This window comes from Thermobia domestica, chromosome 2 (assembly GCF_964235325.1).
Source record: "Thermobia domestica chromosome 2, izTheDome1.hap1.1, whole genome shotgun sequence".
In the NCBI taxonomy this organism is placed as follows: domain Eukaryota; kingdom Metazoa; phylum Arthropoda; class Insecta; order Zygentoma; family Lepismatidae; genus Thermobia; species Thermobia domestica.
The window spans coordinates 289,862,130-289,884,874 of NC_137455.1; the positions used below are offsets into that span (position 1 = coordinate 289,862,130).

At 35.1% G+C, this 22,745-nt stretch overlaps 2 protein-coding genes across 2 annotated transcripts in view; both read left to right on the forward strand.

The window, feature by feature from the left end:
* Positions 1-2,128: 2,128 nt before the first annotated feature.
* Positions 2,129-2,943, forward strand: LOC145679455 (proton-coupled folate transporter-like). Its single transcript, XM_081750035.1, has 2 exons — positions 2,129-2,797; positions 2,875-2,943. The coding sequence occupies exons 1-2, from the start codon at positions 2,129-2,131 to the stop codon at positions 2,941-2,943; spliced, it is 738 nt and encodes a 245-aa protein (XP_081606161.1).
* LOC145679822 (uncharacterized) overlaps positions 2,927-22,745 on the forward strand; it is a 67,345-nt gene continuing 47,526 nt past the window's right edge. Inside the window, exon 1 of the mRNA XM_081750348.1 lies at positions 2,927-3,059. Coding sequence (XP_081606474.1) covers positions 3,026-3,059 — 34 coding nt within the window. The 5' untranslated portion in view covers positions 2,927-3,025. The remainder of the gene's footprint in view (positions 3,060-22,745) is intronic.

Consider the following 22,745-nt stretch of genomic DNA (forward strand, 5'->3'; position numbering starts at 1 on the left):
AATAATAATAATAATAATAATAATAATAATAATAATAATAATAATAATAATAAACCGTAATCTTCCTCTAGTTATAAATGTAAAGCAGGGTTTCGCCAAATTGTTTGGCATCTTTTAATTATTATACCGTTTTAAATTATTAGGCAAAAGCTGTAATGTTTTTTTTTTTTTTTTTTTTTACTGTAAATTCAAATCCCACACCTCTGCCTCTTTTACTATTAGCTTTTCAAGTATTATAACTAAAGTTGTTTTTCTCAAATAAAGTAAATAAAACCCTAAAATCAGCATATATTCTCTATGCTGTAACATTGTGGTACAGTGGTAGTGGCGGCTCAAAAAGGAAGTCAGGTGCAAGACTTCTCAATATATATAAATAAATTGTAAGTATAGTAGTTAAAAATTATCCCCTCTAAATAAGCCAACTATATCTTTATCATATCACCACACCACTGGCACACCACACAACTTCAAATCGGCGGTCACTGTCCTATTTTTTAAAAAAATCTTTGTTAACACTACTGTACTTTGAACAACAAGGATATTTCCATCCTCTCCTGAACATAGTGGGAACTTAAAGAATGAATGCAGGGTTGCGATTTGCCAATTTGCAAATAGTTATCGATTTATTTGATCGGAAATGACTGTTAAAAACCTTAGTGTGTATGTTTTATTATTATTATTATTATTATTATTATTATTATTATTATTATTATTATTATTATTATTATTATTATTATTATTATTATTATTATTATTATTTAGTGTACATCTGCAATTTATTTGCTCATTCAAAGACTGCAAAAACGTGTGCGTTCTAAAATTATAGTATATTATTATATAAAATTATGTCATTATCGTAAGGGCATTATCGTATATATCATTAAGGGTTAAATGGCCATATATTTCGATAAATTATCATATGGTTGACAAGCCTCGGACATACTAACATTACAATATTTTAGGTCTCATTTGGGGGATCCTAAGGATTCAAATATGAGAGTTTTAACATAATGACAGGAAAGAATACTGCGAGTTTCAATAACAGATGGCGATGGATTCCTACGGATCTAGAAGGTAAAAAGTGGGAGAGTCAGCCAGAATCCAGACTATGATAGGTACACCATGAGTTTACTATAAATTTTCAAAAATATATAAATAATAGCTTAAATTAGTTTTGTCACTCAAGAATCATGGGGGAGGGGCTATGCCTCCCGGCCCTGGGTTAGATCCGCCACTGTATTCATGTACTGAATGGAGAAATAGAATTTGGAAACTGGCAATCACAATGTAAATCAGTTGTCTAGTGTTAATTTTGCTAGAAATGGTTAATTATCGTGATTCAGTGGAACATGGTCAACATGTCATTAAGTTTCTATTATATTTGAATGAGAATCGTTATAGAGACCATGCCCTCTGGAGAAAACCTGTTTAGTAAAGGTGAATTAGTTTCTTCTAGCGTGGAAAGTTATTGGCACGAGAGATCTGGGACAGAGACGTGTATGCACATATACTCCTTCTTATTGACTATACAGGACTGTGAATGTAATTGAGTACTTCCTGCCCAAGGCCTACAAGTATTTCTTGCGTCACCATGGGAACAAAAATCACCGCAGAAAAAGAAAGGAAAAGAAAAAAAACATATCGTGCTTACTATTATGTACGTACGTTACTTACACATTACAGCAAGATTGGAATGTCTCTTAATATCGTAACTGCAAATGAGAATCGGTACGTAAAAATTGACAGCTGCATTTGAAAGAAATAAGAAACTACAATTCATAAATCTTCTTATGCTCATTAATCCGATGATGAGATTTTCAGCGTTGACGATTCTCTTGATGACATTAGTCATGTAAAACGTTATTACAACTACGTTAACGCTTACTTGACAAAGGTCGTTACGTACCACGGAAGATGCAATAAGCGCTTTATGTAATACAATGAGAAAATTCACAGAAGATAGTTACCAAGGTTCTGATTGACTTGTGGCGTGATTACAGAATCTAAATAAGGATACTTTGTTCGTAGTTTGCAAGTGTTTAAAGTGGACTTAAGTGTTTTCTAGTGGAGTGAAGTAGAGTGGTGAAGTGTGTCTAGAACCGAGTGCAACTGGAAAGTGACATCAACCATGGAGATGTCTGAAAACGTTCCTGGTAATGAAACGCCAAGTGAATCTAATTTGCAAGAACAAGAATGGAAGAAGAAAAATCTTCCACAAAAATTAATATTTGTGTTAAAGAACGTTACTGTCGAGCCAATATTTGCATTATTCTTCATGCCTCGACTTTTGTCCATATTTGCCACTCAAAATTTATACCTCGAAAAGGCATGCAGAGTGAATCTAAATTATACGGATGAAGTATGCTCAGCGCTTGCAAGACGAGATATTGGTAATTTTACTGCTGAAGAAACGGAAGTGCAACAAATAGTTGCTCGAATGGGAGTGTGGAAATCCATGATCCACCACACTATACCGTTATTCTTTATACTTTTTATGGGATCATGGGCAGATAGACATGGGCGAAAGATATGCATGTTAGTTCCAATTATAGGCGAGTTTATTGCTATCGCGCTGCTTATCTTATGTGTTTATTATTGGGATTGGCCGATGGAAGTCCCTGGTGCTATTGAAGCACTAATTCCTTCAATAACCGGCGGATGGCATTCGCTAAATATGGCCATCCAGAGTTACATTGCTGATGTGACTTCGGAAGAAATTCGGACTTTTAGAATGGGAATTGTGAACTTTTTCTCGTTAGGAATTCCAATTAGTTTGGCTCTAAGTGGCATTGCTTACGTAAAACTTGGTTTTTATGGTGTATTCTTCCTTACAGAAGGCCTTTATGTGCTAAGCATTCTTTATACCGTTTTCAGAATAAAAGATGTGAAAGTAAAAAGTCCAGAAGGTACCAAAAAGAAAGATTTACTTTGGGAAGTGTTTAATTGGAAACATATTTTAGAAACTTTTAAAGTAACTTTTAAGAAACGCGAGAGCAATAAACGACTTAGAATTATTCTTCTCATCATGGGATTTTCTGTCATTATTGGACCAATGTCCGGTAAGTTACTCAATTTGATTTCCAATACTATTTGTAGAATTGGTATTTCGCTGTATTAATTACATGTAAAATTAATTACGTTGCAATTCACTACTGTTAGTCGATTTAGTTGCGATTTATTTTCTTTTGGGCTGGCAGTACTAAGGTTTAGTTTAGTTCGAAGTAACAAAACTTATTGGTGTATCTCAACCAGAGTTTGGATTCCGAAGTGTTTTTCGGATTAAAAGTTTCGTTTTAAACCCTCATTTGTAAACGTTTAAGAAACTAAGCAATTTAGTAACAGTTTAAACATGTTTCATAAAACGTAAAGGGGCTTCCTCAGAGCCATTCTTACCTGTGATTAGCGTGACACTAAGGGTTGACTACAACATAATACAAGCGTTAGTCAAGTTCTTAGTATGATGATAATTACACGTAATAATGACTCTGAATAATCTCTAAAGATAGTTTAGATGAGTGATGGCCAATTTATCATGAACTGACTGCCAAAAAAACATAAGAACCATACCCGGAGATCGTTTTTCTTACCCCTCTTGAGGCGACAGTTCGTAGAATGTGCATAAGTTGTAAAATTTTCTGAATTTATGTTTTTTCTTATATTATGTTTCTTATTTTGTGTGCCTAGGTCAAACAAACCCTGAGATACGAACATCTAAAAAATAGCTTAATGAAATATACACCTATGACAACTCTAAACAATAGACCTGGTATCAATGGCCTTACCTTGCCAATTAGACTTGGTAATCAAACGGCTAAGAAAATGTTTTAATAGTTGAAAGTCAAGTATCAAACAACGTGTATTATGATGCCCAGCTATACTCATCGTGAGTTAAAGAAAGGATCAAATCACATGTTATACTTTGGTGACCAGATGAAGCGCATTCGCAGTGAAACTCTTGTCTACAGGCCGCAATTTGACCACCACTGATTTAAGTAATTCGTTCTGCAAAACGTTTTCCGTACATAAAAGTGTAAGTCGATTCGACGATTAAATTAGTAGTAATCGCATAGGCTCGGATGACAACATATAGTAATAAGCTGTTAGTTTTCAGAAGGTTAATTTCTCAATTGAAATCAAATATTGGCTGTCCACATTCCAAACTAACTTACATAAAGTATGATATCAAAATTTGTAATATTATACAAAACATGAAATTTATGGATTTTATTGTCGTTTCTTTAGCTGTACTCCTATGGCTGAGATGTATTGGATTCAGTGTAAACATCATAGCAAAAAGAACAACTACAACAACAACAACAACAACAACAACAACAAAAGAAAAAAACAAGAAGGAGGATTAGGATTGGGAATTAGATTTTTGGAATTTCGGTAGCTATGACCATGTTAGGCCGTCGCGTATGACGTCCCTCAGTGATCACATTGCCCGTGGAATTGGGGAGGAAGAAATACATGGGGAAGGAAGGAAGCGCCCTGGGATCATTATATTAGGTACTATCCAAGTATTTGGCTGGTGTGAATGAGGAAAACCCAGGGAAACCTTACGCAGGATGGCTGGCCTGAAAAAGTTTTAAAATTTTCGACCGAGTATTTCCACCGGAAATCGAACCCGAGACCACTCGCACCAAAGAAGAAGAAGCCTTCGAACTATTTGTTTCGTTTCCTGACCCACAGAAATAAACTTTCACATGTATCGTTCTACACAGACAAAGAAAAATCTAACATGAAATTCTTGACTCCGATAATCAGGGCACCGATTCTGGGGTGAGCGAGGGCGAGGAAGTCCAGCCCTGCTGAAGTTCAACTGAGCCAACTATTTGTGTTGTGATCGCCTACGAGAGCCGAAGTGAAGGTCGAGACGAGAAGTGGATTTTCAAATCTGAGACGAGAAACATGACTATTCTCATCCCCTTTTCGAGTTGAGTCGAGAAATTCCTCGTGTCTCGTTTACAGTTTAGTTCATTGAAATCTTAGATCTCCAATCTAGAAGCTATAAATTGATGAAGTAATTGTAAGAGCATCTATTAACGTTTCAAGATAAGCAAACCATTACGCAATATATTTCAATACTAAAATATGATTTAAATCTTGTCATATAACACCCTTCGTGAACTCTCGTGACGCGGAAGCACTATGATACCTTCTAGATTAAATTAAAGAAAGAAAAAAAACAATCAAGGCTTATATATATATATATATATATATATATATATATAAACAGGTCTTCATATATATATATATATATATATATATATATATATATATATATATATATATATATATATACAGAGGGTTGATTAATTCGTGTATCAATTTCATTTGTTCACTGTGCAAAAGTGGTAGAAGGTAAAGCCGTGCAATTTGGTGTAACTGAAGGACATAAGTTTTGTTTCGCTATAGAAGTATGTCATTTGTATTAAAGATTGAAGAGATATAGGGTCAAAGGTCAAATTTCGATTTTTTTTTCTTATGGGACTGCAATGGTAAATTCTGAAAGAGCTTGAAAAAAACGTAAATCGAAGTTATAACAAAGAAAAAGCTGTATGGTATGATTCTACGTCGCAAACCGGCAAAATATGCGTCAGTCAAGTGTCAAGGTCAGAGGTCACGGTCAGATCAAGGGCACAGGTCACGAGAACCCCTTTCAATACACTGAAAACAACGCAATGTCCGTACAAATCAGGTTAAACATCAAAATGTAGCACTGGAACAAGCAAGGAACACTCAATAGTAGTTTGAGGTCAAAGGTCACAGGCAAATACAAGGTCAAAGGTCAACCACAAAAATCAAATAGTCGCTGGGAAAACAGCAGTTGTTCCGCTGCTTTATTTTGATATTTAACATGATTCGATATGGATATTGCGTTGTTTTCAGTGTATTCAAGTGGGTTCTCAAGCTGACCTGTGACCTTGATCTGACCGTGACCTCTGACCTTGACACTTGACTGATGCATATTTGATCGGCTTGCGACGTAGAATCATACCATACAGTTTTTTCTTTGTTATCACTTCGATGTACGTTTTTTTCAGTCTCTTTCGGAATTTACCATTGCAATCCCATAAGGAAAAAATCGAAACTTGACGTTTGACCCTATATCTCTTCAATCTTTAGTACAAGTGACATGCTTCTATGACGAAACAAAACTTATGTCCTTCGTCTAAAGTTACACCAAATTGCACGGCTTTACTTCCTACCACTTTTGCACAGTGAACAAATGAAATTGAGACAATTGACACACAAATTAATCAACCCTCTCTAAATATATATATATATATATATATATATATAACAAATCTTCAGATCAAAAAGTATTTTCTCTAACTTGGATGAAAGACTATTTTACACATTGTACCATATATTGGAACTCCAAGGTTTTCTTTCTTTTTCTTTCTTTTTCTTTTTTCTTTTTTTTTTAAAATATAGCTGGAATATCAGTTCTTGTCAGGTAGACTATCTATTTAAGAAAATTAGCATCAAGCAATTTTCTTCTCTCTTCAAGTGATTGAAGTTTAAATGTCTTAAAATAATATTCTAAACCTAATTTAAAACAAAGCATTCTAATATAAAAAAAATTGTACTATTTCAAATCTATTTATGAGTGTCTGTGTTAAACTGTTCCAAATAATTAATTGTATTCTAATTTTGATATAACCTATAATTTGTATAAAAGTATATATGCATCTGGTTGACAAAAAGCAAGCCATTGATTAAATAGATAACCAATCATTTTCTTCGCTTCATTACATATGTTCTGTATGTCTTATTAAAACGTAAGGAACTGGCAAACGTTACTCTTACATCTCTTATCGAACCCGAGACCACTCGCACCAAAGAAGAAGAAGAAGCCTTCGAACTATTTGTTTCGTTTCCTGACCCACAGAAATAAACTTTTACATGTATCGTGAAAGTTTATTACCACTTTTTTTTGCCACCTTTTTTTGCCAAATTTTATCTTCAATATATATATATATATATATATATATATATATATATATATATATATATATATATATATATATATATATACCTGTCTTAGAAGTTGTAGTTCTACCATTTCAGTTCTGGAGCTGCTAATTACAAGGATTAGTGTAAGTTTGCCTTTTCACCGTTATGTTACGTTTTTCCTTAAGTGCTGTATTTCCAACACATGAAAAAAAAAAAAAAACTTTTAATGTAAAAAAAGCGGGGGGTAATGACTTTGTTTTCATTTGAGCAAGATCATCAGTAGCTCATCAAGAGAGATCTTCATCTCTTCCTGCTCCACAAGTAAAAATCATTAAATTGATGACTTGGTCATCAGAAGTTGACAACTGGAGATAGTTCTTTAACCCTTTAACAAAAATGGTTCAAGATATAGAGATTGCCAATGTAAGGGTAAAAGGTAGTAGAAATGTTTGTATGAAAAACAAAAAAAGATCCAGTATGTCATTGTTGCCTCAAACCTCAAACAATTTCTTGAGTTACAACTTTATCACATCAATCAGTTCCTACAAATTTTGTCTGTCTTTTACTTTTGAGACTTTTCTTTAGTATATTCCTAATATATATATATATATATAGAGTACATTATTAGGATCACACTAGTGGGTCTTATAAGATTGTAATATTAGAATGCGTCCGTTACTCCGCACGATATCTCTTGAATGTAAGCGATTTTTTTATTTTTTTTTTATTTTTTTTTTTTTTTATTTTTTTTTTTGCAAAAGGTAGCTAGAGCGATTATTTCGGCCGAATTCGTTAAGGGTCCTGTAAGTGCACTTTCAGTTTTACTGCGCAGTTCATCATGTGTGAGTGAAAGATATAACTGCTCGAACTGCGCAGTTTAAACAGGTTTTCATGGAGTTATTTGGACTGAGCAACAGGGCCGTCATTCCAACTATAAACTGTCCAATTTACTGAGGTAAACGCACAGTTCTCTCAGTTGACATCCTGCTTTGAGAAAAAGTATACTGCCCAAAAAATCTGAGACAACTAAATCACCTGAAACGTCAACTGCTCGATAACCTGAACGTACTCGACACTTTGTCAGTTCAGTTCATCATTCATTTTTTTACTCAGTTGTTAACACAGTCCGACTGCGCAGCAAAACTGAAGGTTTTAATGGGCCTCTTTAATGGAATCAATCTGTTAACATCTTCACGGCTAACATTGGCTATGCATATCCCAATTTTTCTACTATTGAAACAAAGGTGTAATTGTAGAATGTTAGAAGTTACGTTGCAACCACTTATCAACAATATATCTATACGAGAAGGTAGTAGTGATGCAGGTATAAATATGCTCTTCCGTGTAAAGAAATAGAAGCTTCCTGCCATATGCTTGATGTAAGCTCCATGTAGTTGTAGCGCCCATGCTCTCTCTCTTTATGTATGTAAAGTTTTGAGAAATGTATCAAAAGTGGCGCATCAAGCCCAGAGCTGGGGGTGACAAAAAATAATTTAACTTATTATTTAGAATATATATATTTTTGAAAGTGTATAGTAAACTTATAATATATTTAGTCTGGGTTCTAGCCCCCCAGTTTTTCCTTCTAGATCCGCCACCGGTATCAATAATATCTTGCGCTCAAAAGCAAAGTTGTATTTGTGCTGAAACACTTAGAAAAAATAGTCGGATACACACAATATAAAACCAATCTAAGGCAGCAGCCACCACTGATGAATTATATAGTTTGAGCAGAATTTTCTTGCTAACGGTTTTAGAAGAATGTAAATTATTGTAACAGTCGATTAACGACTGACGTTTTCTCTGTTAGTTTCCATGTAACCTCTACGCTCATTTGGAAATTGCTCGTTCTTCTGAGTTAATAGGAACCTTCTTACCTTAACAAATCAAAGAAGACCATATAACTGTCCATCAAAGGATGCAAACTTCTCGATGCGTATCTCGACGGTAAGACATGCTAGATCGTAGTCTGTAAACAGAAAACGTATCAGTGAAGTCAATAAACCATCTGTTACAGTTAAAACTTGAGGTATAACTTAACGGTGTTGAGTATCTACACAATAATGTAGTTTTCGTTTAGCTCATTCATTTGTATGCTGAATTATTCTTCTGCTTTCTTTGAAATGAGAGGGAACCTTAATTTATGTAATGTTACTTCCTCTAATCTGTTAAATGTCCCTTGCTTCTTTTTTTTTTTCAAAATGAATTTACTATAAATGTAATATTACTTAATTTTTTATTATTTAATATTAAAATTACTAAAATTTTATTGAATATCTTTATATAGGCCTATATCTTGTGAAAGGAGACACACTAGAAAAAATCTCAAAAGTGCACTATTAATGATAACTCAAAGCCAAGAAACGACCCAGCTATGTCTGCGGTAACTGTATATTTCCATTTCATTACACTTGACTTTTTTTTATGATAGGCAAAGTTAAATTCCCAATTATTGGACTAATGAGTTTTGAACGCAATCCGTATATGAAGAAATCCGGATAATTGGATCATTCAGAAGGATAGAAGCAGTTGAAAATCCTGACCATTATTACTCTTATATTTCGTTTGATTTATCTGTGCGTGCGGCAAAGTTGCGAACTAATAACCTTATTTACAAGTGACATCAGCTGGATAGTAAAGTTGCCAGAGATATAGGTTTTACTTGAAATTTCTTTCATATGCAGTTTTTCAAGAAAATCAAAACGATATCCTGAACGAAATCAAATTTAATGGAATCAATCGTATACATACTTTAAGTCGCTGTGAATTGAATACGTAAAACATTTAACAACATGGGATGAAACGCTAAAGCATTTGCATGGCTTCAAACTTAAAGTTCCCATGTGGAAATATAATTTAAATAATGTCAAATAGTGCATAATAAAATATCAAATATAAAAAAAGAACATTAATTTAATACGTGTACAGCAATGGCGGAGCCAGAAAACATCATAGGGCTAATCAACTGCCATGTCAATGATGCACAAACAAGCATGAGTATATAGATAGATATAGATGTAGATAGATATAGATGTAGATAGATAGATAGATAGATAGATAGATAGATAGATAGATAGATAGATAGATAGACAGATTTCTTATTCAGCGACAAAATGCCACCATTTTTGGGGTTTGAATATATGGCAATTCATGGACCTAATAGATATCTAAAAACTTTACACATCAAATATGTATTTTATTAATTTATAAATTGATCAACTTACAACATTTACAACACATTGCAAACTTCTTTAGAAACAAACTACAGACTCATAATTTAGTTTCTGGAAGCTTGCTATAACATCAAATAATAAGAGGTATGGATATATTACGAGGACAAGTCAATATGATGGATCTGATTTCAGAAAGTTATTGTGAGACATGCGCTTCGAAAGGCTAACTTGCAAAGTTTAGTTTCACCCAATGTTTCCACTTTCTACCGTTAGGAGTCAGCACCGAGCAGTTTAAGGCAAGGATGTTATAAAATAGAGGATCTGCCCATACGTATCTTCTTCCTATGAAATCAGTAAAGCCAAAAAACAACCGAGCATCGTCTTGTCCGGCACGTCGGTTTGGCTACTCTCGTTTCTGCCATGTTTGTTGGCTCGAAACATTGCGGTCTTAGTGGCGCGGAGTGGGCAGAGTAGGTGTGGCGAAGCTGTGACGTATTGCTTCACGATTTTGTTGTATGGGCAGATCCTCTATTTTATAACATCCTTGGTTTAAGGAAACTGGCGTTGAATGGAAGGCAGAGATCTTTCTGTGTGTTTCATGATCATGTAAACAAATCTGTGATTGACCCCATGTGATTTCTTCATGTGGGGTTTTATAAAGGATCATGTTTACGTACCATCACTCCCAACAACATAGATTGACCTGCGTGCCAGCAACACAGCAACCATTTCTGATATTGACCGCAACACCTGGAAAAGGTTTGGCAGGAGATTATCAGCTAGATGTGTACCGTATTACGCAAAGTGCTCACACAAAATATTCGTGAATATGTTCCAAGAAAACTTTGACAGTTACCTTTCTTAGCATATGTTTCATAATAAGATATGTTTGTTACATTTCACACAATCAATTTCTGAAATCGGGTCCATCATTATAACTTTCCCTGTATATAGCATTAATAATATGACATTATGTTACAACCTACACATAATTTGAAAATGAAATGAAATTTTTGAGTTTTAAGTCCCACGGTTATGCCGGTCAGGCTAAAGGAGACGGTGATGATGAGTAATGAATGAAAATGGTGGAATGAAGAAAGTGGGAGGAAACGGGAGAACCCCGAGGAAACCCACGCACACAGTGTTTGCCCACCACAATGTTCACTTGGCGGGGGCTGGGATCGAACCCGGGACCCCTGCACATAATTTGTACTTAATATATATCAATATCATGATAGTAGTCTACACTCTTCATTGGGACAGCAGACATTTATAGAGCAGCAAATAAATGCCGAAGTTGCAAAGCGAAAACAGAATGATGAGTCATAGTAACGGTATCTCAAGCAAAATAATATTGTGTAGCCCACTGTGTTTCCACTTTTCGATTACTTTTGTCTATTTTGAAGATAATACAGAAAAACTGTAAAATTAGCTATTGTTTAATTTCGTCCCAATTAAGCCTCTTGCAGATTTCTGCTTCCTTCTGCGCAAACTATGATTAAAGCTCCACTCCATGCTTCTATACGTGGAAGTCGCAACATTCTAATTTCAAGTTGTTTCTATTCAGGTCTTTTGGTAAAGTTTCAAGTGTTTCCAGAGATCCAATATAGAAAAATACAGTCTGCATATCACCCAGGGTTAGTAAATATTGCCTGAAGTTCAACTCCACTTTCAACCCATCGTGTGAGTTTCCCCATGTCAAGTTACTAGAGTAACTCAGTCCAAAATGGACTACAACCCTTTGAGATTACACGCAGGGGCGTCATTTAGAGGGTTAAAGAGGGGCAATTGCCCCTTCTGACTTTGAGATTTATATAGTTCTTATCAGTAGAATAGTTGTAAATCAGTGAAAAACGCGAAATTTTACTTATATCAAGAGGTCTTGCCCCTCCCCCCGAAGCAAAATCTGAAATGACGCTCCTGATTACATGAGGTGAAGTACGACTCAAATTCGCTGAAAATCATCAAAATATCGTTGAAAAAAGTCATTGTTAGACTAAAATGATTATAAAACCTATAAACATTGTACGTAGCTTCTGTTTACGGCGACGTGAAAAGATTTAGGTACTTTATCTTGGTAGGTAGTACACTGAGAAAAAAAAAATGTAGGTGGCATACTTAAAAACGTAGGTTACATTCGTAATTCCTGTAGTTTCTGGACTTAACGTACAACCGTATATAACATCCTGCAGCAAACGTATAGCTGAAAAAGTATGTATTATACGTACTGTCTGCATAAGTGCAATGACGTCATTCGTGTGACGTCATCTGCAGTAACAAGTATATACGGAGGTGATATCAAGCTTTGTGACGTCAGGATCGTATGTAGCATGTCGGTTAATAATGACGACACTCACTGACTATCAGGACGGAGCATAATTTCAAGAAGTATGCAATATACGTTCTGTACGTATGTTTCTTGCGTTCAACCCCGAGACAGCATCTATATTGTACTTATGCCCCGTACGCATGACTAGATACAGTATACGTATTGTACGTATGTATTATACAGATTTTCCTTATGTCGCACACAGCTTGTCCCGATACAGCATACAGAATATCCGTATGCACCATACAGAGTGCACATATGTAGCTTACAGACTGTCTGCATGCAGCATATAGATTATACGTATGTCGCGTACAGGTTGGCCATATGTAATGTATGGATTGGATGTATGTAGCTTATAGATTGTCCATATGAAATATACAGATTTTACCTTAATCGCATACGTATTGCCTTGTTGTAATATATGGATTGGACATATTCAGGATCTAGATTGTACGTATAGTGCACCATTATTGAAGTGCTGCAACATACTGCAAAATGCATGATACATTCTTACTGTAATGTTGTCGCATATTGTTTTTCTCTGTATGGAAACAAAAATAGTTTAAAAAATGGTTGATCTCCTTTGTGCCAATAATAATAAAATTAACAATACTACACGTTTCAAATCTTAGTTTGGAGCAGTGAAACTGTCCAAAGAAATGTATTTACCTGCAGGGTGTCCTGTAAGTTTGGGCTTCCTGCTAATTCGTTGGAAAGCTACTGCAAAGCCGTGTTGAAAAGTGACACAAGCGTTAATTTTAAAATTATGGGCACAAAGAAGGTTAACCATACGTTAAACTATTTTCGTTTTCATACAGAGTAAATCAATATGTGATATATTACTGTAAGAATTTATCATATGGTTTGCAGTTAGTTAGTTGCAGCACTTCAATAATAATGCAAAATGCACAGCCATATACAATCCTATATTCAAACTCAAGATTTACGTACAATCATTTATTAAGCTGTTATCATCCATTGCTTGTACGATATAAAGATTATTTTACCTCATTCTTTTCCTTAATAGTATCTTCTTCTAAAGTGCAGTTGTTACCACAAGAGGCCTGAATAGAATTTTCCAGAAATAACTTCTCTGTACATTTTAATTAACAGTTTTCTTTTTTTTTTAATGTCGCAATAATTAACAGTATGGTGTCAGCCGAAAACGTGTTCGCTCACAAGATGATTCCTACTCAGTACTCGCCATTAAAAATGCAACACCAAGAAGGAGACTGGGTAGCTGCACCAAAGTTCCCAGGCAGATACCTAATAGTAAGTGCAGAATATTCTTAAACGTCCGCTGTGACAACGTGGTGACAGCGGAGGCGTTGTGCAGCCATCGACTAAACATATTTATCCTTCCCTGCTCTAGACATTCTGCAAATTTGGACTTTCCGGGATGCATCCTTCTTAGTGCAACATTTTAAGCAACGAGCAGTTTAACAGTCTCATACATTGCTTAAAGAAAGAGCAATGATTCACAGAATTACTCAGAAGATATATATACAATAATTTAAAACGGTTATTTCAATCTTTGCAATTCAGAGCACGAAAAGAAGTATAGCTAAAGGAACACTGATTTTAGACAGATAGTAACTAGTAAACTCAATCACACTCAGTACCATTAGTTGCTTGGTGCTATCCGTAAGTCAGAGATCATGGTATCTCATTTCGTGTAGATTTTTGCATTTGTTTAATGCTAAAAATGTATTTTATCGCTAATTGAACCCACTACCATATATATACCGACAGGACGTACCTTAGTCAGAAGGTGACATGAGTGAAACACTAAACTATTCGCTTGACACCTGCGGCCTTGTCAACCTTAGAGAAAGTTACAAAGTGATTAAGTAAATACGGAACATAGTTCATACAAAGTATAGCGATGTATGAAGTATCCGTTTCATATGACTTGGATAAAGGATACATCTAAAATATCAACAAAGAAATATATAATGATTTCTCTGGATAATTTGGATTAGTCCAGAATTCGAACACACACGTTGGTAAGTCCAACTTTTTTTTTTTTTTTTTTTTTTACTTCTTTCTTCGGATTCCCAATAAAGTTGACTACTGAAAAGCTGAGTTATAGATTCTATATTAAAACAACACCTTCGCTAGACATGGTCAGTATACGCATTGCCTTACATACAGAACAATACATTAGTTCTTAATGCATGTCTGAAATAATAGTGCTTCGTATAGAATTTTACTTCATCCAATCGTAATAGCACAAAGATAAAAAATATTGCGAGGGATAATGTTCTTATTACAGAGAAAAAGAGTTGAAATGACTTAACACTAACAAACATTTTCTTTAAACAGAGATAATATTTTATTCTAATTTATGGAAGAAAGAAATAATTTGTAGTACAGTTTTTTATTAGGGTTATATATTCGTACAAAAGAATGTAAATACAATTGGGTCTGTCTTCAGAAAGGACGTACTTTTAGCCACAACCTACACTGCTTCTTTTCACTGTCTTCCAAGCAGAATCCTGGTTTTGTTTTGATGCACGAAATACCTGAAACAAAAATAAGAAAATATTTAAAATATTAAATTCAGTGTGCTTAACTTGGTTGTACTTAACAATACAAAGTATCTTAACATTTTTGAGATTAAATGGACAAAATCTGTTCGGTCAGGTATGGACTTCTGGGTTGCACGTAGAAAAACTATGAAGTGTTTATTGATGCTGAACAACAACTCAAAATTTATTACTATTCAAAAGTAAGTGGGTACCCCAATGGTGTTCGGGGTACCACGGGGTACCTAATGTCTGTATTTTTTAGATATGTGGAAATGTATGTCTCTAAAATGTAGGGAACTGACATTTGTTTACCGAAAACCTCAACTCGGTAAGCCTTAGGGATATTGAGATATGGGATAATAAAGAGCGACACCATAGAAGTGTGGGGTTTGCGTACTAGGTAGTGCAGTTTCGGAAACGTAATTACGAGGGCTTACAACAACCTCAAAAGTAGTTTCAATTAAATACACTACACACACGCCCTGATGGGGGTTTTCGGGTACCATGATATTCGCAGAACTCTCATTTCTAAATATTCTAAAATATGTCTTAATAACGTTTTAAAGAACGTTAGAGGTGTGTGTTTACCGAAACCGCAAGTCGGTACGCCTAACAGTTACCGAAATATGGTGAAATAAAAAGCGACACCATAGGTTCGTGGAGCTTGCATATTAGACAGTACAATTTAGAAAATTAATTAAAATATGACTATCAAGATATTGTCAAATAAAGGGAGGATCCATACAGTTATGGGGTTTTCGTATTAGGTGGTAAAATTTCCGAAACCGGTCATGGAAAGTTAATAAGCATCAGTAGCAATTTCATCTTAAAATAATTAGGTATTTCCATGGACTTTAAGAACATCATGGGGTCTACCAAGATTACATTTTAAAAGCTTTGGAAAATACATTTTGACATTTGTAAAGAGTATTAGAAATATGTATTTACCTAAAACTTCCAGCTAGTACATTTAGCAGCTAGAGACATACCATACAATAAAAGCGTATTAGATCTTGAAATTTCAGAAAACAATTATTGATCCTAACAAAAGTTAAATAAGATGGTACTTATATGGATTAAGTGAGTACCTCAGACTCGTCAGTACAATTTTGATCGAAATATTAATTCAGCTCTAAATTTTCTTTGGACAATTCCAAGCGTTCATCGGGCTCTAGAGACCCACATGGATTTGTACTTTTGAGTATTTGCTGTAAGAAGAAGAAATTTCAGAAAACAACCGCATATAACTTAATAGACAATTAAATGGGCGAGGGCACGGTGGCTTAGTGGTAAAGTGCTTGCCTCTGGTGTATCGGGTTCTTGGTTCGATCCACGGCCAAGTCAGTTTGTAGTGGACATCGTATTCGTGGGTTTTCTCGAGGTACTCTCTTTCCTCCCACCTTTGCATTCCATCAATTCTGTCAACAACATTCACTTGCTTTAATCATAATCTCCCTGAGACTAAAATGCATAATCGTGGGTCGCTACACTGAAATATTTCCTTTTATTTAATTTTAAAATTAAATAGGGAGTTAAGTATGATCGTATTTCTATGGGTTAAGTGAATACTCCAATAGTTTCTGCAAAAAAAGATTAGTTAAATACCCTACCACTAAGCTACTGTGTCCCCGCCCACTGAATTGTCTATTAAGGATATACAGTAGTTTTCTGATTTTTTTCTTATAGGAAAGACCCAAAAGTATGTACAAATCCATAAAGATCTCTATTTTTACGCCATAAAATATATAATTCCTTATATCTTAGTTACTATCTTAGATATTGACAGCGAATTTTCATTCTTTTGCACAGCTCGATGAACCCTTGGAATTGCCTGAAGAAAACTTAGGACTGAACTAATCTTTCGATCGAAATTGTACTGAGGTACTGATTTAACCCATAGAAGTACCATCTTATTTAATTTTGTTGCGACCAATAATTGTTTCCGAAATTTCAAGATCTCATAAGCTTTTATTTCACAGTGTTTCTCCAGATATTAGATGTACTAGCTGGAAGTTTTGGGTAAACACATATTTCAAATACTGTTTACAAATGTCAGATTATATTTTCAAAAGCTTTTAAAATTTAATTTTGGTAGACTCCATGATGTTCTAACACCCCATGAAGATATCTAATTACTTTAAGATGAAATTGCTACTGGTGTTTATTAACTTTCCATGACCGATTTCGGAAATTTTAGCATCTAACACGAAAACCCCTTAACTGTGTTGGTCCTCCCTTTATTTGACAACATCTTGATAGCCGTTAGTCATATTTTAATTCAATTTCCGAATTGTAGCGTCAAGTATGCAAGCCCTACATACCTATAGTTTATTCCCCCCCTCCCCCCCAAAAAATCAGTTCTTTACATTTTAGAGACATGTATTTCCATATATCTAAAATGCAGAAATTAGGTACCGCATTGGAACCCCATTGGAGTACTCACTTACTTTTGCATAGCAAGGTAAAAACGCCAGTGGTTCTCACTTTAAGTTTGAAAACATACTATTTTGTCTCTTCTCTGAGCATCGTGAATCTGTCGGAGCTGTACCATAGTTGGAATGACTCACTGATCCTTCCTATAATGACCATGTATTCAGAATTCAAAAAGGAGTAGCCGTTGAAGGGAAAACAATATTTTAAAATCCTTGCACCAGTAGTCGTCACCTTAAAATCAAAATGTTCCAGTAGTAGTCAGGATTTTCTACCAGTGTTCGTCACTCAAATAACTTGACATAATTTATTCAAAAACGCACTGTGTATCAGTTTAGGGTTAAGAATACAATATAAAGTAGTAAGCTTAATAACTTTGCATCACTTTTAGCACTCAAGAAAGAAAATAAAAAAGTTTTTACACACTTTTTAAAGCAATTTCAGAAAGAAAAATGTTAACTGAATTCAAAAGTTAACTGTATATCACTTCCACGTTAAGAGTACAATATTAAATACTATGTTTAATAACTATACGTCACTTTAAACTCTCAAGAATGAACATAAACGTTTGTACATACATTTTAAAAACAATCTGAGAAACAAAATAAGTTCTCAAAATTTAATTATACATCACCTTAAGCTTAAGAATACACTATAAAATGCTGAGATTAATAAAAAAATGAAATCTTTAAGTTTAACGTCCCACGGTTATGCCGGTTAGGATAAGGAGACGGTGATAATGAGAAATGAGTGAAATGGTGGAATGAAGAAAGTGGGAGGAAACGGGAGAACCCCGAGAAAACCCACGAGCACGGTGTTTGTCCACCACAAAGTCCACACGGCGCGAGTTGGGATCGAACCAGGGACCCCAAACACCGGAGGTGAACGCTCTACCACTGAGCCACCGCGCCCCCCTGAGATTAATAATAATGCATTACTGAAGAATGAAAACAAAAATGTTTTAGCTACCTATATTGTATTTACATGTTATTTCTCATTAACATTTTTTTTTTTTTTTTTTTTTTTGATAACTCATGATCAAGTCTATTGATGCGCAAGAGAAAAGATTTGACTTTGTCTCCTCTCGAAAAGGTGCCGCGAAAGTTATGTCTCGTCTCGAAAACTGGATCCGTTTCTATTGGAAGAGCTCTATCTTGTCTCGAATTTCGTAACAAAAATTCTGTCTCGTCTTGTCTCGTGCGCATCCCTAATCAGGTCCATAGCCAAAAACTTCATTTCGGAGGGGGTTCGATAGGGCTTTGGGATATCCGAATTTAGATATAGATAATCGATATCGACAAACTAAAGAAACTTGTTCGAAATATCGAAAAATACAGCAATATCGAAATATAAACAATATCAAAAATCGAAAATATAGAAATATGAAAGAGATCAAAAATATGGATATATCGATCAAAAATGGATATATGATCTTGGAATACGATTTGGTGGAATAATGAGGGAGAAAAATAATCATTGATTAAATATTAAATTGAAAAGAAATAAGAGCCTGACTCTCAAATACTTATCTATCCGGCACCCATCTTGATCCCCATAAAATATCATGAAGTGCTTGATTGATTCTAAACCCAATAATAGTAATAGTAATTTAACAATAAACACAGAATATATAATTTACGCACCTTGAAATGTAGAAATTAATGATTGTAATTCCCAGCTTTCCAATAGACCTTTGATTTCTCCAAATGAAGATTCGGATATCTTGTTTCTTCTCAATCAATAATGGGTTACAATAATCAGTTGCAGTCCAAAGCCAAGTCACTAAGTTAAGCATGAATATAAAAGAATTCATTAGTTAGATGCATACAAAATCCTACGCATGTAAATCCGAATCTACTTGTATTAAATTGTAAATTTAAACAAACCAAATTATACTACTTTGGAAAGCATCTCCAAATATAATGTTTTCATTCAAAAGTGAAGGAATTTTTAAAATCGAATGAAACGTTTGCGCTGTACACACTCTATGCGCCCAATGTGAAATGAAAATGCAACTTTGCCATTTACCTGGATCCACAACATAAGTGAGTGAAGTTACTGTCTTTTACGCTAACATGTCGATGGCCAGCCCCAGTTTCAAACAGTAACTTCATTCACTTATGTTGTGGGTCCAGGTAAATGACAACGTTGCATTTTCATTTAAAATTAGGTGCATAAAGAGTATACAGCACAAACATCTCGTCCGATTTTTTAAAAAAGTGTTCACTTTAGATTGAAAACATCATATTTCGAGATGTTTTTCCTCTTACATTTTGTTGTAACTCTGATAATAATAGAGTTTCCCTATGTCAGGGAACATTTGAGACATCCTGTATACATCATAAGAAGTTCCTTTCTAAATTCTACACCGATGTGGTTTCATTGAATATGAGGTGGGTGATACACATTAGGCCTTTTGGGAGTACGTCACACGAACGACCGTAATTTTGTGTTCAAAATTTTTATGAACTGGTGGGATATGTGATACATATGGCCACGGGCTAGAATTTTCTCAGTATGTCAAATATGCAATCAGATTTCATGCAGCTTAATTTGGTGAAAAGCTATTGCCAATTGAACGTTACATTTACCTCTTTCTTGCAGATGTTGAACCATGCCGTTAGCACGTGAGGAATGGATCGAAATAATCAAACTGTGGGGCGGGAGGAGTATATGTGCAGTGGTTGCCGATTGCAGAGTCATCCACAATGTGACTCTGTGTCACATGTTTCAGTGTCACAGTAATTAACTAAATTTGAGAAGACGGGCACATTCGTGAACATACATCGTAGCGGTTCAAACTCGCGGGACCTTGTTCCTTCCCCATTTTGAACCGGTACATGAAAATGCCATTTTCTCCATGTTTGTCTGCGCCGATTTTGAAAATTCCTTCACTAATCGATTTCTCTCGTCGAGTATTACAAGAATCAGTTAAAATCTTGTGGTCCTTTTTTCTTCCCCATTTTGAACCGGAACAGGAAAATGAGATTTTCCTGCGCCGATTTTGAAAATTCCTTCACTAATCGATTTCTCTCGACGAGCATTACAAGAATCAGTTAAAATTTCGCTGGCCCTTTATCCTTCCCCATTTTGAACCGGTACATGCAAGTGTGATTTTTTTTCATGCTTGCCTGCGCCGATTTTGAAAATCCCTTCACTAGTCGATTTCTCTCGACGAGTACTACAAGAATCAGTTAAAATCTCGCGGTCCTTTTTTCTTCCCCATTTTGAACCGGTACATGAAAATGCGATTTTCTTCATGTTTGCCTGTGCCGATTTTGAAAATTCCTTCACTAGTCGATTTCTCTCGTTGAGTACTACAAGAACCAGTTAAAATCTCACAGTCGTTTTTTTTCTTCCCCATTTTGAACCGGTACATGAAAATATGATTTTCTGCATGTTTACCTGCGCCGATTTTGAAAATTCTTTCAGTAATCTATTTCTGTCGTCGAGTACTACAAGAATCAGTTAAAATCTCGCGGGCCCTTTTTTCTTCCCCAAGCCAATATTTGTGTATATTTTGAATGTATTCAAGTATGGAACAAAAGTATTATATAATTCCCCTTAGTAGGCTTCTCAACTTAATATTTTTCAACTTAAATTTTATTTATTTTAATTATTTATTTTCTTGTGACTCAACATTTAATTGCAATCGTTCATTGGGGAGAAGTGTAGCCATTCTCAAATATATAAATATAGTATTCTTAAAATTTATGTGTTCTCGTACTATTAATTTCTTCTACTAGACCTGGAAATTGCAAAATTAATACCTGGAAAACCTGGAAAATTCAGGGAAATTGAGTTCCATATTTATGTATGAACACTGCTATTTACAATTTTTTTCGAATAGAGAGAACTGTACAAAAGGGTGTTTTGAGAATGGTATAACAGTAGGTTTCTGGGAGTGTTGTTCGAAATAAAATCTTTAAGTTTTACGTCCCACTATTATGCTGGCTAGGCTAAAGATGACGGATAGAGCTCCCTCGTGGCTAAGCGGTTAGCGTACGCGCCTTTGGCATGGGAGACCCGGGTTCGATTCCCGGCGGGAGCTCATGTGGTTCGGATTCCACGTTAATCAGTAGGTCCACGTCTCATATAGCCTCGCTGCTGAACGAGACGCTAAACTAAAATCAACTCAAAGCTAAAGATGACGGGGTGTTGTTCAGTGGGGGTCAATGTTGCCAATTTTGGGTAAACTCGCTAAATAAGGGGAATTTGACCTCAACGATAGCGTAGGGTGACCATAAAATTTTCAGTTAAAAACAGGACAGGTTCTTGCAACCCTAGACTTTTAGATCTACCTTTGTTCTTATCAGTGCCTTGATATCAGAGTTCCCCCTCTCTCTCTTCGTTACAGAGCGGGTACTTATGAAAAAGGAAAGACACGTTGAAGTTTGTTTAACACACAACCAACTGCTAAAACCTCTGTTGCCTTTCGAGCAGTACTGCGAACTATAGAGTATGTTTAATATAGGGAATTTCAGTTCAATTTTTGCCTCTTTGTTATTATTAATTATTAATACTTTTAAAAGGAGTAAAGGTACTGGGTTTGTTATTTACTTCTTTCATTTACATAAAACGGGACGAATACTACTTTTTTCCATCTACTGACGGGACGGCCGGGACACGCGCCTAAAACGGGACTGTCCCGGTTAAAACGGGACGTATGGTCGCCCTACGATAGCGACAAAAAATATTTTTTTCCGATTGGAGACTTTTTTGGGTGATTTTTAAATGACGACTTACCTATTTACACATTTAGCGACTTTTTGCTGCAAACAAAATGTTCATCTGTAGAGAAGCATTATTAGTTCAAAACAGTTTTTACGTTCTTTTTTTCTGTTTGTTTGTTTTAATCAGCGCAAGTGATGAAGAGTTTGGAAATACAGCGTACTCACTACCCCCACAATCCTGCATTGTTATGTTACCCTTGCCCTCTAACGAAGAACAACTACAAACTTGATGTCCTTTAGTTCGTAGAGTTTCCGTTGAGAGACACACGTAATACATCATTACCGATAGCAACAAGATTAGCTATAGATGTGTGAATAAAGGCGAAGAAGGTGTTTGTTATATTTGTCCTTTGGGGTCTTTTAATTATTCTGCACTTTTTCTTTTACAAAAAATTGCTTAACGTAAGTACTGTAGTGTTAATTATTTCGGAACTATTTTGACCACAACATGAACAAAAGTACCCGAAACAACCTGAAATGATCCCTGAATTAAAGGATTGGTTGCGCCCTGTTTACAAAGATGTGAATAGAACCAGCGGCGCAAATCTGTCTTCAACATTGGGGGGGGGGGTAAGACCGTTACCAT